General features: G+C 51.6%; 2 protein-coding genes across 2 annotated transcripts; both read left to right on the top strand.

The window, feature by feature from the left end:
* Nucleotides 1-2,594: 2,594 nt before the first annotated feature.
* On the top strand, nucleotides 2,595-11,448 carry LOC121167751 (cocaine esterase-like). Its single transcript, XM_040997336.1, has 12 exons — nucleotides 2,595-2,670; nucleotides 5,705-5,909; nucleotides 6,761-6,899; nucleotides 7,479-7,612; nucleotides 7,693-7,951; nucleotides 8,349-8,447; nucleotides 8,675-8,812; nucleotides 8,987-9,067; nucleotides 9,274-9,418; nucleotides 9,838-9,975; nucleotides 10,580-10,652; nucleotides 11,078-11,448. Exons 1-12 carry the CDS (start codon nucleotides 2,595-2,597, stop codon nucleotides 11,262-11,264), a joined length of 1,674 nt encoding a protein of 557 aa, XP_040853270.1. The 3' UTR covers nucleotides 11,265-11,448.
* A 1,519-nt stretch (nucleotides 11,449-12,967) lies between these two features.
* LOC121167753 (cocaine esterase-like) lies at nucleotides 12,968-19,895 on the top strand. The gene is made up of 12 exons (XM_040997337.1): nucleotides 12,968-13,043; nucleotides 14,360-14,564; nucleotides 15,378-15,516; nucleotides 16,118-16,251; nucleotides 16,333-16,591; nucleotides 16,993-17,091; nucleotides 17,347-17,487; nucleotides 17,595-17,675; nucleotides 17,874-18,018; nucleotides 18,436-18,573; nucleotides 19,053-19,125; nucleotides 19,551-19,895. The coding sequence occupies exons 1-12, from the start codon at nucleotides 12,968-12,970 to the stop codon at nucleotides 19,735-19,737; spliced, it is 1,677 nt and encodes a 558-aa protein (XP_040853271.1). The 3' UTR covers nucleotides 19,738-19,895.
* The last annotated feature ends 1,647 nt before the right edge of the window (nucleotides 19,896-21,542 follow it).

The raw sequence follows: 21,542 nt of genomic DNA, 5'->3' as shown, positions 1-21,542 counted from the left end.
GCCATCCTGGGTACCAGGAGCATCTGTGTAGAAGCTGCCCTTGTTCTCCATGTAATCTGATCTAGCTCCAGCTCACCTATCACTAATACTGCAAGGAGTCAGACAGGATAATACACAATTAGGGTCTCTGGTCCCTGGTGAAGTTACCTTGTAAAATATAAAACCTTGCTTTTTCCCATTACCCTTTCAAGAGTACATTCTCGGGCCCCGCGCGGTGGCGCAAGTGGTTAAGGTCCTCGCCTTGCATGCCCGGGATCCCTTATGGGCGCCGGTTCTATCCCGGCGGCCCCGCTTCCCTTCCAGCTCCCTGCCTGTGGCCCGGGAAGGCAGTCGAGGACGGCCCGGAGCCTTGGGACCCTGCACCCGCGTGGGAGACCCGGAAGAGTCTGCTAGCTTCGGACCGGTATAGCATCGTCCGTTGCGCTCACTTGGGGAGTGAATCATCGGATGGAAGATCTTCCTCTCTGTCTCTCCTCTCTGTGTATCCTCTCTGTGTATCCGCCTTTCCAATAAAAAAATAATAAAAATAAATCTTTAAAAAAAAAAAAAGAGTACATTCTCCCCAGGTTCACGCAAGGTCTTATTGAGGGAAAACAAAGACACAGATTCAACATATCCCTTCCCATCTTTTAGAATGACAAAAGCAGGGAGACACAGCTTAAAATAACCCCCATTTCTGAGACCTGTCGGAGATAGTGCCTGAGATTTCAGCTTATGAGATCAGGAGGAGGGAGGCACCAGTCACACCTTTATGAAGTCGACTGTACAGCGTTGTATACTCCCAATAGGAAATCTAGCTGCTGGTTGTATCACTTCACGTGACAAAGTATTTCCTGGAGAGGTGCTTGCACCTCTCCTGATCGTCTTTCTGCCCATGGGTGTCAGATCTGGACCAGGTATCTGTCCTAAAAGATCCAGGAGCTGATGGGGGCTGAGCAGGAGGAGCGCGTGGTGCTGTATGACAGACTCACAGGCCAGGACCCACTCATACTCACAGAGCAGCTGTGACTGGATTGTTCATCCATGTGGCCACCCACACGTCATTCTGTCCTTCCATTCAACAGAGATGGGGACCTACCACCCTGTAAACATGTGTGCCCTGTCCCAAGGTCATATCTGGACAACTAACATCTCTCTTAGCCCCCTCTGAATTCTTGCCAGCTAGCTGTTCTAAGATAAATTAATAAAGGATTGACATTAGGCACCCTCCAGAGCCTAGAATACTAAAACCATTTTTGCTTATATGTATTTTTGCAAAAGTTATCTACCTGCCATGTCCCCACCTACTTTTCTTACCTTGTTAGATCACTGCTGTTCTATTTATAGCTATTTATAGCTATAGCTACATTGCCTTTGTTAAATTCTAAAGTGAGTGCAGGACCAGCACTGTGGTGCAGTGAGTTAAGCCAGTGTCTGTGAAACCAGCATTGAACATAGACACTGGTTCGAGTCCTGCTTCACCTCTGATCCAGATTCTTGCCAATGCATCTGGGAAAGTAGCAGAGGTTGGCAAAAGAGCTTGGGACTCTGCATTCACACGGGCTCCTGGCTTTGAACCGGCACAGCCATGACTTTTGTGGCCACTCCGGGGTGAATCAACATATGGAACAACAGACACACATCTCTTTCCCTCTTTTTGTGACTCTGTCTTTCATGTAAATTAACCGATCTTTAAAAATATGTAAAATGAGTGTAAATGTGCTGTTTGTCTTTCTGAGGCTGACTTCTTTCATTCAACGTGAAGTCCTCTTGTAACTATGTTTCCACAGTTGAGAGAATTTCATCTTGATGGATGAATAACACTCCATGGTGTGTCTATGTCAGAACCCCTTCCATATTCATCAATCAGGGAGCCTGCCTACTGTTGATGGTTCCAGAATAAACACTGCAGTGCAGGTTTCTTTTGGATGCTGCCCAGTGCCAGGAGTGTGGATCACATGGTAGATGCAGATCCATGGCCTGTGGACTGATTTCCAGCTCATGGTCTTGTCCTGGCACAGACCTAATCACTGCAGGCATCTGGGGACTCTCCTTCTCAGATTCCTAAGTAAATTTTTAAAAAGAAAAGAAAAGAAAAAGGCATACTGAGTCAGGAGGGACTGTGAATTAGCAGGGACAAACAAACTGAGTCCTGAGCCGGGGAGGAGCTCTGAGTGCTCAGGGACAATCACACATGTTGGGGTTCAACCCCATACACCCAGGGATCATCCCATATTGCCATCTCTGGGGATTCTCATCCCTCCACTGAGAAGGCCTCCTGGCTCTCCAAATCCAGCCCTTTGCTCCCTCCTCTCTGTGAGGACAGTGAGCTCAGTGGCTCCAGGACTGAGGGGAGGGTCTCATGGAACAAGCAGGGTTAGGGACAGAAGTGGGGAGGCCATGAGCACATTTGTTGGCTTTGGTGTCCTCCGCAGCTGCTCTCTGCTGAGTCAATGGAGTTCATCTTGAATCCCAATCCCTGCCCCACAATGGTCACCCCACCCACTTCCTGCAGAGGTCAAACTCCAGGCTGGGTGACACACTGTTCTGCCCCCAGCAAGTGGGGCAGCCTCTGGGGCACACAGGGTAACACACAGATGGACCTGCCTGCGACCATGGGAACTCACAGGCTGTGCGTGCAGCTTGGCACCGTGGTCTGCGGTCTCCTGCTGCTCCTTGTTCCGAGTCAGGGTGAGAATCCCGCGGGCGACCGCAAGGACCTGGGTCAGATTGATAGTTAGAGCGCCAAACCAGGACTGGTGTGGTACAGAGGGAGGGGGTGAATGGGCGCTTTCCCCATGCCCTGGATGCACCCAGAGGCTGAGAGAATCATGGCTACCAGGGACCTGAGCCACTGAGAAGGAAAACCAACAGGAGGACAGTCAAAAGGACAGCTTGTGGAGGAGGGGTTAGGAGCATTTTCTGCCTGTGTTTGTGCCTAATTTGGGTGCTGCCCTAGGTGCTGTCTACAGGTGCTGTGAACATGTGGTTAGGGCTTCTCCCTCTGTGGGTTGACTCTCAGGCACTGCTCTTGGACAGAGGCCCCCAGCTGCCTATGAGGGTCCCAAGGCAAGGTCACTGGTCCTGGCAGTTCAGGCAGCCTAGGGCTGCAACTGGTCTGAAGGGCCACAAAGACCTCTAGCCCGTGCAAAAACAAATGGCTATTTTTCCTCTTTAATTGTTTATATTCTTATTGAAAAGCAAATTTGGAGAAAGAGAAGAGTGAAAGAGAGAAATTCTTCCTTCCTGGGTTTCATTCCCCAATGGCCACAAAGGCAGGAACTGAGCTGATCTGGAGCCAGGAGCTTTCTCTGGACTCCATGTGGGTTCTGGGGAACAAGGACTTGGGCCACCAGCTTTTGCTGTCCTTGGAATAATAGCATCAACCTAAATAGGAATTGGAATAGCCAGGACTCAAACTATATAAGATGTTGGCACCACAGACAGAAGCTTAGCCTACAATACCATGCTGCTACCTCCCCCACAGGCAAAGCTGGCAGTGCCCCGTGTCTGACCAGGGTTCTTGGGTCTCTTATCAGAAGCTCAGGCTATGCGGACAAAAGGCCTGGGTGTGTTTTGATCCTTGATGCTCTAGGTCAAAGTCCTTCTCCCCACCCTTTCCCAATCTAATCTGCCAAAGGAGATCCACACTCACCCTGTCCTCTTACTCACCTGCCCTCATCCCCTTCACTGAAATTCTACCCTTACCTGGCCTTTCCGCCACTCTCCAAGGTGACCCAGACCTTTCTGGATGAAGAACTACTTTTCCAGATGCTCTGTTAGTCATTGGTGTATCCATTTCTTTCAGGGCTTACTTACCTGAAAGACAGATCCATGGAAGTAGGGAGAATAGAGAAAGAAGGAGATCTTCCTAGGGCTGGCTCACTCCCCAAAAGGCCATGGCAAGTGGAGGTGGGCCATGTGGAAACCAGGAATCAGGAACTCCACATGAGTTACATGGGCCCAAGCACTCAGGCTGTCCTCTGCTGTCTTCCCAGGTACATTAGCAGGGAGCTGGATCAGAAGCAGTGAGCTGGGACTGCCATGGGTGCCCGGATGTGGGATGTTGGCGTCACAGGCTACAGTTAACCTGCTGGGCCACAGCCCTGTCTCCAGGACTCTAATGGTATTTCATGTTGGTTCCATGTTCAGAAAGACTACAGTTGTTTCTTGGTGTGGGCACAGAGTTTCCCAAATTCATAAGAAGGGCCAAGTGCTTCCTAGAGGATCAAAGTTTCACTCCACTAAAAACCATAAAAAAATCACATCCTTGACCCTATATGATGAGCATGTAAATTTTTTTTATTTTTTTTTTTCCGAAAATTCTTAATCTTTAAAGAAGCAACGGAGGGATCAGTGTTAAAGTGCAGAGGGTTAAGCTCCCTTGTGGGGCCAGCATTCCATGTGCATGTTTGAGTCCCAGTTGCTCCACTTCCTGTCCTATTCCTTCTTACACACCCATGAAAACAGCACAAGACGGTCAAGCGCTCAGACCGTTTCAACCCATGTGGGACACCCAGATGCAGTTTACGGTTCCTCACTTCACTCTGACCAGCGATAGCTGTTGTAGTCATTTGAATCAAGAAATGAAAAGAGTCTTTCGCTCTTATTCTCTCCTCTGTGTGTGTGTGTGTGTCTGTCCCTCTTTCTTTAATTCTGCCTATCAAATGGACAAATAAATCTTCAAAAATAAGAAGAAATAGTTAATTGCTCAACACAAGCAATCCATTCTGTGTGACAAAGGATGTAATGTTTGTGTGTATGTGTGTCAATATGAACACAGGGGCACAAAATTTAGGATGAAATCTGCATACTAACAACTCAGGTGGAAAAAGTCCAAAGGATATTAACTAAAGCTGAACCCCCAGCTTCTGCTTCTGTGTATATATTACAGCTCCCTCACTGAGCCAAAGTGAAGGGGAAATGGGAAGGAAAAATTCTTATCTTCTTCACCCAGCCAACAAATATTAAGTCTCTAATTTTTCAAAGAGTGGTTGTCTCTGAGAGGTCATCAACATGCTGGTCATCCTGCAGTCTCCATAGCAGGCACTGAGTCCCGGAGCACAAGTCCCAGAAAGCTGAGGATGCTAAAATTCTTTATGCAAGCTGGTATCAGGTTTGCCCAGATGCCTCACAAGTCACCTTATAGAATGCCAATGTGATGACAACTATTGGTACACTGGGGCGGGGAAAAGGACCAGAAAGCAGCCTGTAAACACAGAGTCCAGACTTTGTGTATTATCCTATTTCTGGTATGGGAAGTTAGATGAATCTGTGATTTCTGAGGTCAAAAACAGGGTAGTGAGAGGAAACCGTGAGTGGGGAAAAGTGTCCAGCACTGTGGCCTCCTATCGCTTCCAGGTTGGGATTTCCTCCCCAAAGGCCATTCTGGTTCCCAGGGCCTGATACAAGTGTCCACACTGCTCCTATGTCCTGGGCTTGCTTGGCATTCCCAGAGGCATCCATCTCAGTTCTTGCCCACTCAGTGCAACCCCGGCCACAGCTGCGAAAGTCCACATGGGCTTTTGGTTACTACAAATGGGCTCTTTCATCATTTCATTAGGATGGAATCGGGAAGGAACACCCAGGATTCTGTGAAGTGAGTGTGTGTATATCCAGGTCCTGGATAAGGCTGAAATGAGAATAGCAAAGAGGTGACTGTACCAGCAGTGTTAAGGGGCAGCTGGTAGGGCATCTCTATGTGATTGTATCTCTCTGCTCACAGGCCAGGACTCCACAAGCCCCATCAGGACCACACATTCCGGGCAGGTGCGAGGAAGCCTGGTTCATGTGAAAGGCACCGACATGGGCGTCCACACCTTTCTGGGCATTCCCTTTGCCAAGCCACCTCTGGGACCACTGCGCTTTGCACCTCCTGAACCTGCCGAAGCTTGGAGTGGAGTGAGGGATGGCACCTCCTACCCAGCCATGTGAGCTCTCCCAGGGGCCCACCCAGGGTAGCAACAGGTCTGGGGTGTGTTTGGGAGCCTATGCGTGCTAGGCCAGGCCTGGCTGACCTTCCATCCTCAGCTGACAGCCGACAGCCCTAGTGTGCTATGGACACCCATGTGAACACTTCCATTGGGTCTTGTCAGGCTCCTGCCAGGCTCTTGGCTCAAGACTTAGGACTCTGAGACCTTTAGCTCCAGGTGCTGAAGATGGAGGCATAGACTTAGCTTCCAAATATAACTTCTGCCACATTCCTGTGCTGCCAGGGACACTGTCCTGGATGACCTCCCCAGGTTGGTTCCTGCTCCATCAGCAGATCCTGCAGGTCCCAAGATGAGCACCAGTGGAGGCTGGGCACAGCACTGAGCCAAAGAGCCCAAAGATTCACCAAGGAAGATATGTGTATCACAGCTGGAGGCTGTGCAAGTGTGATGAGGATCCCAGGATATGGGCCGTCCCACTGCCTTCCCTAGGGAAAGGACAGACATTCATGCACCCAGCACATGTGTGGGAGGCCTCCATGGGCCTGACTGTGCAGAGAGACATGGTACTGAGGTCAGCACCTGAAGGTCATACTTATCACAAAGACTCTGAGAGTCAGGTGTGCTGACTCAGCCCCCACCTGCCTGGAGGATCCTTGGAAGTTAGTGCCATCACAGTTTTCCCACAGTCTCCCAGCAGTATCTGGGTCAGAAGGGACATTAGCATAGGCAAATGAGTGAACAAGGTAAAGAGGGAGGAGACAGAGAGGGCCAGGGACAAGTTTGGGCCCAGGCTCTGTCTTGGGTCACCACGTGGATCCTGCACTAATACCTGCCTTGGCTGGTCCCAGGTGTCCACAGAACCTTGCAATAATGGATGATGATGCTCTGAATACGACATTGACCCTGCTGTCCATCCCCATGTCCGAGGACTGCCTGTACCTCAACATCTATGCACCTGTCCATGCCCGTGAGGGCTCCAAACTGCCTGTAAGTGGGAGGCCATAGGCAGCTGGGGGTGAGAAGACATCTGGCCCACTGCTGGAGGATGGGAATGGAGAAGGTGATCGTGTCCTCCAGTGCTCTGGATTCTGGTGGGAGGCCACTTCCTTATGGGGTCTAGGAAGTGCCTTTTCCCGAGGTAGGCAGCTGAGGACGGGACACGAGGTCCCAGAGGCCTATTTGCTGTGAGAGGTCAGAATGTGTGGGGCCAGGTGGTCTGAGACACAGATAACACCTCATGTCTATGAGACACACAGCTGACTGAGGCTATGCTTGAATATCACAATACACCCATCTTACGGGAAGGGGGGCCTTTTTGATAGCATCATGTGATTGATCAAAAAGACATTGCTTTCCTTTCCACCCAACAGCAGGCTATGGGGCTGAAAGAGCCAAGCATTGAACATAGTGTAGGACTGAAAGACAGCAGGCCTGGGCTGCCCAGCTATACCTGGGTCTCTGGCTCATGGCCAGGTTCTGACTGCACCAAAGCATGGGTTAGGGAGTTGTGGTCTAGTGAGGCTCAGGCTGGAAGGAGCATCCTGGCATTAACCCTGACATTCCCAGGTGATGGTGTGGATTCATGGGGGAGCACTGGCTGTAGGCATGGCTTCCGTGTTCGATGGCTCCACTCTGGCAGCCTTTGAGGACGTGGTGGTGGTCACCATCCAGTACCGCCTCGGCATCCTGGGATTCTTCAGGTGAGCCTGGGCCTGGGCCAAGCACTGAGGGAGGAGGGCCCTGACACAACTTGGCCATCCCTGTCCCTGCTTCTTCCCAGCACTGGAGACCAGCATGCCAGTGGCAACTGGGGCTACCTGGACCAAGTGGCCGCACTGCGCTGGGTGCAGAAAAACATTGCCAGCTTTGGAGGCAACCCTGACCGGGTCACCATATTTGGCGAGTCTGCAGGGGGAACAAGCGTGTCTTCACATGTGCTGTCGCCCATGTCGCAAGGGCTCTTCCATGGAGCCATCATGCAGAGTGGTGTGGCCGTGATGCCTGGCCTCATCACCAACTCATCTGAGCCAGTCTCCATGGTGAGTGTCCCCTAATGGTGTAGCTTTGGCCCATAGAGGCCATTTTCCCTCTGGCAGCGTCTGCTGCAATGTCTTATTTGGCACACATGGTTCAACAGGTGCCTTGGCACTGCCCACCCACGGGATGGCTGATGGGCTCAGGGGTCACAACCCACGTGTCTGTGCCTCAGGAGAATCTGACACAGTTCTGAGCCCTGAAAAGTGGCCCTCTGAGGTCCACCTGGTCTGTAGCCAAACAGGTCAGCTCACAGGCTGAGATGCTTCAAGTCAGAGAGGGAAGACTAGTGTGCATCCAGGCCACAGTTGTGCATCCACAAAACTCTGCTTCTGCTTCTTTCTGGGCCTCCAACACCCTCCTTTCTCTCCTGCATGGGTCTCCCATGTGCTCCCTTCCCAGGTGGTGGCCAACCTGTCTGGCTGTGGCCAGGTGGACTCTGAGACCCTGGTGGGCTGCTTGCGGGCCAAGAGTGAAGAGGAGATGCTGGAGATGACCAAGGTGGGACTCCGTTCACTGATACAAAGGGGTGATGAGTTACAAGGCCCTTCAAAGTCCCTAGACTACCATCTCATGTCCATGCCTTGCTATCTGCCCATGCTAGGGTGGTCATAACGTAAGGCAAGTGTGGACACCTGCAAGGGGATGGGGGATGAGCCATGTATGGGAGAAACTCTCATGAAACAGTCTATACCACAAAGCTTTTCCCACACCCCTGGGTGCCCCAGGCCTTCATGATTATATCTGCGGTGGTGGATGGCATCTTCCTGCACAGACATCCCTATGAGCTGCTGACCTCTGCTGAATTCCAACCTGTTCCCAGCATCATTGGTGTCAACAATGATGAGTATGGCTGGATCCCCAAGGTGAGTCCAGGCTGAGTATCCACGAGCCTGTCTCATGGGCAACCCTCAGGGCATCAGAGCTTTGAGGCAACCACCCCCAATACAACACCCTCTACTCACCTCTCAGATCACTGCTTTGGGAGACTCCCAGAAGGACAACCACCTCCAACACAATACCCTCTGCTCACCTCTCAGATCACTGCTTTGGGAGACTCCCAGAAGGAAATTGACAGAGCAGCGATGGAGACATTAATACATCAGACTTCTAAGCTATGGGTGAGGCCCCAGGATCCCAATCAAGAGCTTCTTGCCCCGTGGGAACTCAGAACCAAAACACAGCTGGCAGTGTGTGTGTTCTTGGAATGGGATATCCCAGAGCCTGCTCCTTTGCCCCATTCCCCATTTTTATCCAGGACCTTTTTAAGTTGCTACCCTCCCTGGCAGTCTACATCCCTTAACTCAGTTCCTGTCCCTCGGGCTAGATGCTGCCTGTTGACATAGTGGAGCCGATGGTGGATGAGTATCTGGGGGACAACGAGGACCCCAAGACCCTCATGGCTCAATTCCAGGAGATGATGGCTGATGTGCTATTTGTGATGCCAGCGCTCCACGTGGCACATTTTCAGCGTGAGTTCACCCTTGGCTATGGCATGAAAGGTCGGGGTTCCAACTACAGTATTGGGTCTCTGGGGAATCTTCCTTATCCAGGCACCCACCCACATATGGCTGGGTCACTTGGCTGCAGGCACTCATGTCCTTTATCTCAGTCCACCTACCTGCTAGTTTAGGAGATGGACTTCTCCACCAGGGGACAGAACAGGAGATAGGGTGGGAACAAGGGTGAGGCAGCTACATTGTGTCAAGACCTCCCAGCCAGAAAGTCCAAGACCAAGACCCAACCAGGCCCTTGCCAGGACCCTTATTCCCTGGGACTCCACCAGCTCTGCTCAAGTTAGACCAAGTGTCATCACTCTGCTGTCTTCCTGGGTAGTGTGTGAACTCAGGGATGGGGCCTCCACCTGTTACCCTGTGCACCTGTCATCCAGGTTCCCACGCCCCTGTCTACTTCTATGAGTTCCAGCAGCCACCCAGTTTCATGAAGGACTTCCGGCCGTCCCACGTGAAAGCCAACCATGGCGATGAAATTGCCTTTCTCTTCAGATCCTTTTTCTTTGGGGGAAAAGGTGAGCCATCTTCTTTCCCAAGATTTGGATGTAACATTTGGCTCTTCTGCTGGGGCTCTGTGCCCACTGCACAAATGACAGGGCTGAGTTCTGATGACATCAAGCACCCAAGTCTCATGGTTCTCAGGGCTGAAGCAGGATCACAGTGTGTGATTCCAGGTCAGGGTTCCATACTGCTTTGTCTGTTCGTCCACATTTAGTGTCTGTCCTGGTGCAGAGCTGGCCTCAAGGTCAGAAAAGTGAGACCTCCTGGGCCAGTAAAATAAGAGTGCCAGGTGGCCTTCATCAGATTTGGATAGCAAGGTTGACAAAGGAAAAGCAAAGTACTTGTGCTCAGGTGAAGGCAAGTATCAGGCTGACGGACAAAGATCAAGCTCCATTGGCCTGTGAGTGTGGTCATGGTGAGAAGCGGATCTGAGCTGGTGAGTGTGGTCACGGTGGGGCAGCAGGACTGGGCTGGTGAATGTGGTGAAATTGGGGCAGTAGGCCTGGGCTGACAAGTGTGGTCATGGTGGGACAGCGCGCCTGGGCTGGCAATTGTGATCACGGTGGGACAGCGGGCCTATGCTGGCCTTAGTTGACCCTGTATCCTTCCCTGCTGCAGTGACTCTCACTGAAGAGGAAGAGCTGCTGAGCAGGAGGATGATGAAGTACTGGGCCAACTTTGCTCGAACTGGGTGAGACACCCCACCACATCCTTATGTCCTCCACGGCGAGGGGACCCTCTCCTGTGGGAACCTCAGGAGCAGCCAAGTGTCCTTAGTTATGTGACAGTGCCCTCCCCAGTGGTAGGCTCCCTTGGCACACACAGGGTTCCTGAGAACCAGGGACACTCTCCCCATCTACCCCCTACTTTATCTCCTGGACTTGGCCATGAGCTATCATTCTCAGTGTCTTCCCTTGGAAGTGAGGGGCACCATAGCCTGGGTTGGCAGGTCCCTATGTGGAGCTGATACCAGTGAAGGTCAGTTCTCCTGCAGCTGCACACTATCCCCCACATTTCCTGACCTATATGGCAGCCTGACCTGGCCCTAGTCAGGGCACTCAGGGCTTAAGGCCTCAGAGGTCCCATGATCCCTCCTTCATGACCTCTCTTCTGCAGGAACCCCAATGGCGAGGGCCTGCCACATTGGCCTGTCCTGGACCAGGAGGAGAAGTATCTGCAGCTGAGCACGCAGCCCACAGTGGGCCAGGCCCTGAAGGCCCACAGACGCTCATTCTGGGCACAGACCCTGCCCCAGAGGAAGCAGGAGCTGATGGGGGCTGAGCAGAAGCACACAGAGTTGTAGTCATCACACGGAGCTACATGATGGACACACAGGCCAGCACCCACTCACGGTTCTTCATTCATGTGGCTGCCCACTCATCCTCCTATCCTGTTCAGCAGAAATGTGCTGGGAACCCCACCACTGGGTAAACATGCGCACCACATACCAAAGTCAAATCAGGACAATAAATACTTCTCTAAGTCCCTCTGAACTATTGTTTGTTAGCTTTCTTAATAAAGGGCCAGCGGAGGTAACCTGCTATGGTTTAGAACACCAGAACCATTGTGTCTGTATTTTTCCAGCAGTTATCTGACCACTACATAGTCTTCCTCCACCTACTTTCTTACCCTTAGTGACCACTATTATTCTCTTACTGCTATGGTATCAACTTGATTTTCTTCTAAAAGCGAATGCAGGCCCAACACTATAGTGTAATGAGCTGAGCCATTGTGTCTGATGCTAGCATCCAATGTGGGCACTGTTTTGAGTCACAGTTGCTCCACTTCTGATCCAGCTCCCTGCTAATACACCTGGGAAACTAACAGAGGTTGGCCAAAGAGCTTGGGCCCCTGCATTCATGTGCGTTCCTGGCTTCAAACTGGCACAGCCATGGCTGTTGTGGCCACTCTGGAGTGAATCAGGACATGGAACATCTCTCTCTCCCTCTTTTTGTGATTCTCCCTTTCACATAAATTTTAAAAATGATTTAAAAAAATCGAATATTTTAAAAATATGTAAAATGAGTGTGAATGTGCTGTTTTTTCCCCTGTGGCTGACTTCTTTCACTCAACATGAAGTCTTGCATGTAACCACGATGCCACAATGAGAGAATTTCATTTTGATAAGTGAATAACACTCCATGGTGTGTCTATGCCAGAACCCCTTCCATATTCATTGGTGAATGAGCCCACCTACAGCCGGTGGTTCCAGAATAAACACTGCAGCACAGGTTTCTCCATGACGTCCTCTTTGTACTTCCCTTTGATGCTGCCCAGTACCAGGAGTGTGGATCACATGGTAAATGTAGATCCATGACATATGGATGCTACAGGAATCCACCGACTCCTGGAGAAGAGTTCATTGTCACCACAGTTGATCATTTTGGAATGCTTAGGGTAACCATCCTGAGTAGGCGAGACCATTTCTCTGTGTGAGTTTGATTTGTATTTCTCTGATAATTAATGATGTTGAATTTTTCTTTTAATCTTTGCACTGTTTGTATAGCATTTCTTTGAGAGTGATCTATTTAGACCACTTGCCCTCTTTAAAGTCACATTAATGTCTTAAAGATGTGTTCTTAGAGTTCTTATAACTTTATTAAATTCGTGTGTAATTTCTAATGAGAGTTCTTTCCAGCGGATTCTTATGGTCTTTCTACATACAAGACTATGTCATGTGAACATAGCAGTTCTTTCCATATTTCTTCTCTTTAGTTGGAGCATTTGATTTCTTTCATTTCTATAATTATTAGGGCTAACTAAGCAGTAACTGAGACTGAAGGAAGGAGGCCATGTCTGCACCTACTGGTCTCTGAGTCTGCACTTTACCTCTGCTGGTCCATTTGGATATCCTTCTCAATCCCCATTCTGCGTCCTGGCAACCGACCTGCCTGTTCCCTGCCCAGGTCAAACTCCAGCCTGGGCAAGGACTGGCTCCACCTCCAGGGCACCCGGGCAGCCTCTGGGGCACACAGCAGCAGCATACACATGGACCTGACACGGACCATGGGACCACACGGACTGTGTTTGCAGCTCGGCACCATGGCTTGCGGGCTCCTGCTGCTCCTCGTCCCAGGCGAGGGTGAGGCGTCCTAACTGGCCACACGAACCAGGGTCAGATTTGCACTTAGAGTCCTGTAGGCTGGAGGACTGGCATCTGGGAGGCAGTGGGAGCTGGTGGGGGTGAGGGAGGTGGTGGTGAGAGTACTGGAGGCTATGTGCCTCAGACACTGTGAGAGGTGGTGGCTGCCTGGAAGCACAAACAGAGAGGTTGGGAGGCCAACAGCACGGCCTGTTTGGGGGCATCTTGTGGAGGAGGGGCTAGGCTACATATCTCACCTGTCTGTGTGTGTGTGGCTGATTCTGAGTGCCAGTGGTTCTGTGAGTAAGCAGTTAGAGCTTCTCTCACTGCATGTTGATTCTTAGTGGCTGCTCTTGGCCAGACGTTTGCAGCACCTCTGTGGGCCCTGGGCAAAGTCACTGGCCCTGGGAGCACAGGGAGCATCGGGCTGCAACTGGTTGAGGGGCCACAGGGTCCTCTAGCCCATGCACTTGTCCTGGGATCAAAGGCTTTTTAAAAAATTGTTTATATGGCCCTGTACGATGGTCTAGTAGCTGAATCCTTGCCTTGCATCTGCAGGAATCCCATATTGGCTCCAGTCCATGTCCTGGCTGCTCCACTTCCCATCCAGCTCCCTGCTTGTGGCCTGGCAAAGCAGTGGAGGATGGTCCATGGGCTTGGGACCCTGCAACCAATATGGGAGATGCAGAGGAAGCTCTGGGCTCTTCGATTTGGATCAGCTTTGCTCTGGCAGCTGCAGTGAGTGAACCAGTAGAAGGAAGATCTTTCTTTCTATATCTCCTTCTCCCTGTATGGCTGCCTTTCTAATAATAAAATAAAATAAATCTTTAAAAAATTGTTTATATTCTTATTGAAAGGCAGATTTAAAGAAAGAGGAGAGACAGGAAAGGAAATCTTCCACTTGTGGTTCAGTCTCCAAGTGGCCACAAGGGCAGGAGCTGAATCAATCTGGAGCCAAGAGTTTTCTCTGGACTCCCATGTGGGTTCAGGGGACCAAGGACTTGGGCCAATCCCCCTACTTTCCTAGACACATTAGCATTGACTTGGATAAGAGTGGAACAGCCAGGACCCAAATCAACACACATCAGAGAACCTCACTTCAACACCCTGAAAACAATACAAAATCACATTCTTGGCACTGTTATGATGAAATATCCACATTCCAAGGCCCACCCAGGATTCTGTAAAGTGAGTGTGTGTGCATCCGGCCATGTCCTGGATAAGGCTGAGCTAAAGATGGCAGCTAGGCAGCCACAGCAGCAGTGTTGGGGCAGCTGGAGGGGCAGCCCTTCCTGATCGTATCTCTCTGCCCACAGGCCAGGACTCCACAAGCCCCATCAGGACCACACATTCTGGGCAGGTGCAAGGAAGCCTGGTCCATGTAAAAGGCACCGACATGGGCGTCCACACCTTCCTGGGCATTCCCTTTGCCAAGCCACCTCTGGGGCCACTGCGTTTTGCACCTCCTGAACCTGCTGAAGCTTGGAGTGGAGTGAGGGATGGCACCTCCTATCCAGCCATGTGAGCTCTTCCAGGGTGCCGGGGAGCATCAGGTCTGAGGTTAATGTGGAAACCTTGGAGTGTTGAGCTAGTCTCGGCTGGCCTTCCATCCACAGCTGACAGCTGACAGCCCTAGTGTGCTGTGGACTCCCACCTGAGCATTTCTAGTTGGCTTGTCAGATTCTTGTCAGGCTCTTGGCTCAGGACTTGGGACTCTGAAGCCTTTAGCTCCAGGTACTGAATATGGAGGCCTATAGAGACCCAGCACCCAGGTTGAGTTCTGCCACATTTCTGTGCAGCCAGGGTAAGCTCCCCAGGTTGCTGCCTCCAGGTACTGCCAGTCCCAGAGATGGGCACCAGTGGAGGTTGGCACAGCAATGAGCTAACCCACAGTCAAGGACAATGGTCAAGGGACAAGTGCGTATCATAGCTGGGGGCTATGCAGGAGTGATTAGAATCCAGGACATGGGCCTTCCCATTGTCTTCCCTGGGGAAGGGACAGGCATCTACACACCAAGCATGGAACACCCCATGTTCCGGGCCTGACTTTGCAGAGAGTCAGCACTGAGGTCAGCACCTGCAAACCAGACTTCCCACACAGACTCTGAGAGTCAGGTATGCTATCTCAGTTCCCAACTGCCTGGAGGGTCCCTGGAAGTTGGTGTCAAACCAGTTTCCTCTGAGTCTTACACTTACATCTGGATTGGAAGGGACATTAGGTCAGGCAAATGATTTAGCAGAGGTGCAATGGGAAGGGACAGTAAGGATCAAGATCAAATCTGACTTGTGTCCCTGTATGGATTCTGCACTAATATCTGCCTTGCCTGGTCCTAGGTGTCCACAGAACCTTGCAATAATGGGTGATGATGCTCTGAATATGACAATGTCCCTGCTATCCATCCCCATGTCTGAGGACTGCCTGTACCTTAACATCTATGTGCCTTCCCATGCCTATGAGGACTCCAAGCTGCCTGTGAGTGGGAGGCAAGGGGCAGCTGGGGGTGGGAGGACACAGTCCCCTCCACTAGCGACTGGAGGTTGGGGAGGAATGCGGTAACGTTGTCCTCCCGTTCTGTGGATCCTGGTGGGAGACCACTCCCTGATGGGTCCAGAAAGTGCCTGTGTTCCCGGGTTGGGCAAATGAGCACTGGGCATGGGTTCTCAGGAACCTGGTCGCTATGAGAGGTCAAAATGCATGTTCCCTAGTGGGCTGAGGACACCTGCAGCACCCTCCTGTTACAGAGCTACAACAACTGATGAAGGGCTGCACCTGTCACAATAGACAGCCCATGGAAAGGGAGGCCACTCTGTTGAGCATCCATGTTAATGATCAGAGACAGCACTTTAGTTAGTTGCCACCCAACAGTGGGTGCCTCTGTTGATAGAACCAAACACTGATCATGGCATGGGAGGGACCCCAAAAGACAGGCCTAGGCTGCCTGGTTATAACTGGGTCCCAGGCTTGTGCCCGGGTTCCTGAAGTCTCACCTAGGAGTAAAGCATGGGTTAGGGAGGTGGTAGCCTAGTGGGTTCAGGCTGAAAGTAGACTCATGGTATCACTTTTGATTTTCTAGGTAATGGTATGGATCCATGGAGGTGCATTGGTTGTAGGCATGGCTTCTGCATATGATGGCTCCACTCTGGCAGCCTTTGAGGATGTAGTGGTGGTCACCATCCAGTACCGCCTGGGCATCCTGGGATTCTTCAGGTAAGCCTGGGCCTGGGCCGGGCACTGAGGAAGGAGCAGCCCTGAAATAGCGTTGTCATCCCTGTCACTGACACTTCTCAGCACTGGAGACCAGCATGCCAGTGGCAACTGGGGCTACCTGGACCAAGTGGCCGCACTGCGCTGGGTGCAGAAAAACATTGCCAGCTTTGGAGGCAACCCTGACCGGGTCACCATATTTGGCGAGTCTGCAGGGGGAAGGAGTGTGTCCTCGCATGTGCTATCACCCATGTCGCAAGGGCTCTTCCATGGAGCCATCATGGAGAGTGGGGTAGCCGTGAGGCCTGGCCTCATCGCCAGCTCATCTGTGCCAATCTCCAAGGTAAGTGTTCTCCACTGTGCAGCCTTGACCTGTAGCTGCCAGCTTCCTTCGCAGGGCCTCTGCTACTGTCTCTTTTGTACTGATGCATGCACCATCAGGTGACTCAGCATTGCCCACTTGAGATGGCTGATGGGCTCAGGGGACACAACCCACGTGTCTGTGCCTAAACAGATTCTGACACAGTTCTGGGCCCTGAAAAGTGGCACTCCGAGTCCACCTTGTCTGTAGCCAGCTAAGCAGGCATAGCTCACTGGGGCTGAGATTCTCCATGTCAGAGAGGGAAGACTAGTGTGCATCCAGGCCACAGCTATGCATCCACAAAACTCTGCTCCTGCCTCCTTCTGGGCCTCCGACACCCTCCTTTCTCTCCTGCATGGGTCTCCCATGTGCTCCTTTCCCAGGTGGTGGCCAACCTGTCTGGCTGTGGCCAGGTGGACTCTGAGACCCTGGTGGGCTGCTTGCGGGCCAAGAGTGAAGAGGAGATGCTGGAGATGACCAAGGTGGGAACCCATTCACTGTGACAAAGGAGTGATAGGTTCTACAGCCCTTCACAGTCCTTAGACTATCAGCTCATGCCCACCTCTTCCTGCCCTCCCAGCCCTTGATGGGTTAGGTGACACAGTCCTATAAGGCAGACATAGGATGCTCACGGGTTGGGAGTTTGCTTGAGAACCCCCTGGGATAAGCCTGGGTTAGGGTAGAACCTCAAGGGCATGAAAATGTCTGAACCTTTTCTCTGGCCCTGGATACCCCAGACCTTCATGACTATCTCTGGGGTTGTTGATGGCGTCTTCCTGCCCAGACACCCCTATGAGCTGCTGGCCTCTGCGGACTTCCAACCGGTCCCCAGCATCATTGGTGTCAACAATGATGAGTACGGCTGGATCCTCCCCAAGGTGAGTCCAGGCCAGGTTCCCCAGGAGCCTGATTCATCGTCAGGCCTCATAGTGTCAGAGCTTCCTGTCTTCCACCCCTAACCTGAGACTCACTGCTTAATCCGCAGTTGTTCTCTGCCAGAGACACTAGGAATGAAATCCACAGAGAGGCCATGGAGGCTCTAATACATCATACATCTGAGCAATGGGTGAGGCCCTGGGGATCTCTCCTGCAAATCCCACGGGAACTCCCAGAGCTGATACACAGCTGACAGTGTGTGCCTGGGAATGAGCTGGCCCCAATACTGCTGCATTGTCCCATTCCCTGTCTTTATTCTAGACCTTTCTCAGCTGCCTCTTTCCCTGGCAGCAAGTGGCCCTGACTGTGTCCCTATCCCTTGGGCCAGATGCTGCCTCCAAGGATAGGGCAACAGTTGGTGGACGAATACCTTGGTGACAATGAGGACCCAAAGACCCTCATGGCTCAGTTCCAGGAGATGATGGCTGATGCCCTCTACGTGATGCCAGCACTCCATGTCGCCCATTTTCAGCGTGAGTTCACCCATGACTAAGGTCTCATTGGCCAGGGCTCTGCCCACACCTTTGGGTCTGAGGTGTGTCCTGTCAAGGCTCCTAGCTACAGATGGCTGGGTTTCTTGTCACCAGGTAGACATATCCTTTGTCTCAGTTCACTCTCCTGCTAGTTTAGGAGATGAACATTTCAAACAGCAGACAGGAAAAGAGACAGGGTGGGAGCAGGACTGAGTTATCTCCACTGTGTCAATACCTCCCAGCTGCAAAGTGCACGACCAAGACCTAACCCAGGCCTTTGCCACTGTTGTTCTCACCTGGGACCCCATCAGCACTCCCCGGGTCACACCAGTGGGCATCACTCTGCTTTCCTCTTGGGTAGTGTAGGAAACTTGTGGAAGGGGCCTCCACTTGTCACCCTGTGCACTTGTTACCCAGGTTCCCACGCCCCCGTCTACTTCTATGAGTTCCAGCATTCACCCAGTTTCATGAAGGACTTCCGGCCACACCATGTGAGGGCTGACCATGGCGATGAGCTTCCCTTTCTCTTCAGATCCACTTTCTCTGGCACAAAAGGTGAGGCTTCCTCCCTTGCAGTATGAGGATGCAGCACTTGATGTTTCTGAGGGTGCACTGTGCCCAGTGTTTGGATGACAGTGCTGAGGTTCAGACGGGATCAAGCACTCCAAGTCTCATAGCTCCCAGGGCTGAGCCAGAACCGCACTGTGGGTGCTCCTCTGCCTGGCCACTGTATCTGTCCATTAGAAGGCTGAAATCTACTGGGCCAGTAAGAGGCCAGTGGCAGGTGAACCTGACACCAGGTTTAGATAGGAAAAGGAAAAACCAGGAATGTGTACTCAGGAGAAAGCAAGCTGCAAGCTGGAAACCAAGTGTGAAGCCCCACTGAGCTGATGCGTGTAGTCATGGTGGGCAGTGGGCCTAGGCTGGCATGTGTGGTCATGGTGGGGTTATGGGCCTGAGCTGGCAAGTGTGATCACGGTGGGACAGCAGGCCTGCATCTGCCTGAGCTGACCCTGTGTCCTTCCCCGCTGCAGTGACTCTCACTGAGGAGGAGGAGCTGCTGAGCAGGAGGATGATGAAGTACTGGGCCAACTTTGCTCGCACCGGGTGAGACACTCCACTCTACCCCATCTCCCCAGGGTGAGGGGAACCTTGCCTGTGAAGACTTTAGCAACAGCCAAGTGTCCTTAGTCATGTGACAGTGCCCTCCCCAGTAGCATGATTCACTGGCACACACAGGGTTACTGGGGACCACAGGCATTCTCTCCATCTATCCCCACCCTGTGTTCTGGTTTTGGCTAAGAACTGTTATTCTCAAAGTCTTCCCTTGGGAGAGAGGGACACCACAATCCTGGTGGTCAGGTCCTGATTTGGAGTTGACATCAGAGGGGGGTTGCAGCTCTCTTGCACCTCCAAACCATCCCTCACCTCTCTTTACCTGCATGGTAAGCTTAGCTGTTTTTAGGGCACTCAGGTCTCCTCGTTAAGGCCTCAGAGGTCCCACCATCCCCTCCCTGACCTCTCATCTGCAGGAACCCCAATGGCGAGGGCCTGCTGCATTGGCCCGTCTTGGACCAAGAGGAGCAGTACCTGCAGCTGAAGGTGCAGCCTGCAGTGGGCCAGGCCCTGAAGGCCCACAGGCGCCACTTCTGGGCCCAGACCCTGCCCAAGAAGATGCAAGAGCTGATGTGGGCTGAGCAGAAGCACGTGGAGCTGTAGCTGCCTGTGTCTAGATGGGTGACCCTGACCCCAGCCACGGCCATCACTCACCTGCCCAGCCTGCCCCCACCAAACCCTTGTGGAGGACCTGTTGCCTGGGCCACCTGCCCAGCCTGCCCTGAGTGTCCTGTGCTAAATGCACTCACCAACCCCCATGAAACTGTGCCCATCATTGCCTACAGATGTCCACCTTCCTCATCACCCACTGACACTGGGTCCTTTCTGCTTGCCTCACCTCTTCCTCACTCTACTCTGTTTCTTCTATCTCTTAGCCCCAAGCCCTGGGAAATAGTTGGTAGCTTGTTTGGGGGTTGTTGTTTAACCCTGAGTGTCAGAAGCCCTTCACCTCCTCCCAGCATACCGTGTGAGCTCATGTCTTTAAATGGCTTTTAGAGAAGCTGAGCACTGGAAGCTACCGTGTCCTGGTGCCCTCAGGCTGCCATGAGTGGCCCCTCTTGCTCCCTCTGTGTTGCCACAAATAAAGGCTCCCATTCCTTACTGCTGTGAAATACTAATCCGGGTAACCATGCCATACACTCATGCACCTGACATTTTGTAGGGCTCAGATATCAGAACATTCAGTGCACTCACTGCAGGTATACCTTTTACTGCTTTTATGTTCATCTTTTAAGATTTATACCCAGAAACAGGAATTATTCATATTATGGTAGTTTTAATTTTACTCTTTAAGAAACTTTGTGTCTTGATTTGAAGATCAGAGTTTTATATATACAGATAGAGAACCTTTCATATACAGGTTCATACTCGAGTTATCTTCATCAGCCATATATGGGCCACAACAAAGCTAGGAGCTTAATCCAGTTTCCCCTTGGGTGCCAAGGTTCAAAATACTTGGACTATCTCATGTTGCTTTTCTCTGAAGATGGTTTTGAAGGTGAACTTCAAGGACAGGACCAACACCCATCAGAAGTCCGTGTTGCAGCCCATGTTTTGCCCACTACACCACAATGCTGGCCCCAAATTCAGCTTTGGAGGACCTTTCACAGAGTTTCCCATGAGGTCTCTACCTTATCACATTCCATTTCACAGCTTAGAAGTGTCCTCTATTCCCCATTTCCCTGCCAGTATTGACAAGTTTTCTCTTTTATTAGAATAGCTGTATTAATTACTGATATTGAGTACATTTTAAATATATTTGTTGGGACCAGTGCTGAAGTGTAAAGTCCTGATTCTATTCCTGGCTGTCCCTCTTGTTCCCATCTTATATTCTTATTCATGAGGAAAGGGTGGTGCCTCAGTTGAATAAACAAGCAGGCAGGGACCTGCACTTAGGGACGCTTGCTGGGGGTTGTACAACTCTCCACATTGAGCTACACTTCTCCTGGACCTCAAAAGCGTCTGCTTCCTGATCTTGATGAGGCACTTTTGCATCTGGTCATGGCGGGTTAAACAGAATGACTGGGGAAAGGATGGACTCACGGGGCAGGGCTCCCAGTTCAGCTTTGTCTGTTGAGCTCCACTAATTGGCATGATCAGTAGGCTTCTTTGTCAAGGGGAGAAAATAACTGATGTCAGAATGAGGTGGGACATGGGAAACAATGGGTTCCACCAGCACCAGGGCAGGGAAGGGCCAGGAGGATTAGGGAGGGGAGGGCGGAGGCTCTCAGGGAAAGTGTGTGGGAACCCAAGGAGCAGCTGTGTGGAATCTGAAGCTTTCAGAAGTGGAGAAGTCGCACCTCCCAGCCTTAGCTCAGAGGCCTCCATGACACCCAGCAGAAAACCCAGGGCCCAGTTCTCTGTGGGAATTTTAGCCTCATGCCTCCTCGCTAAAGGCCTTCTGCATT

Source organism: Ochotona curzoniae, unplaced genomic scaffold, assembly GCF_017591425.1.
Source record: "Ochotona curzoniae isolate NIBS_2020 unplaced genomic scaffold, NIBS_Ocur_1.0 patch423, whole genome shotgun sequence".
In the NCBI taxonomy this organism is placed as follows: Eukaryota; Metazoa; Chordata; class Mammalia; order Lagomorpha; family Ochotonidae; genus Ochotona; species Ochotona curzoniae.
Note: the sequence above shows the minus strand (reverse complement) of the source record. Positions and strands in the feature narration are given on the sequence as shown.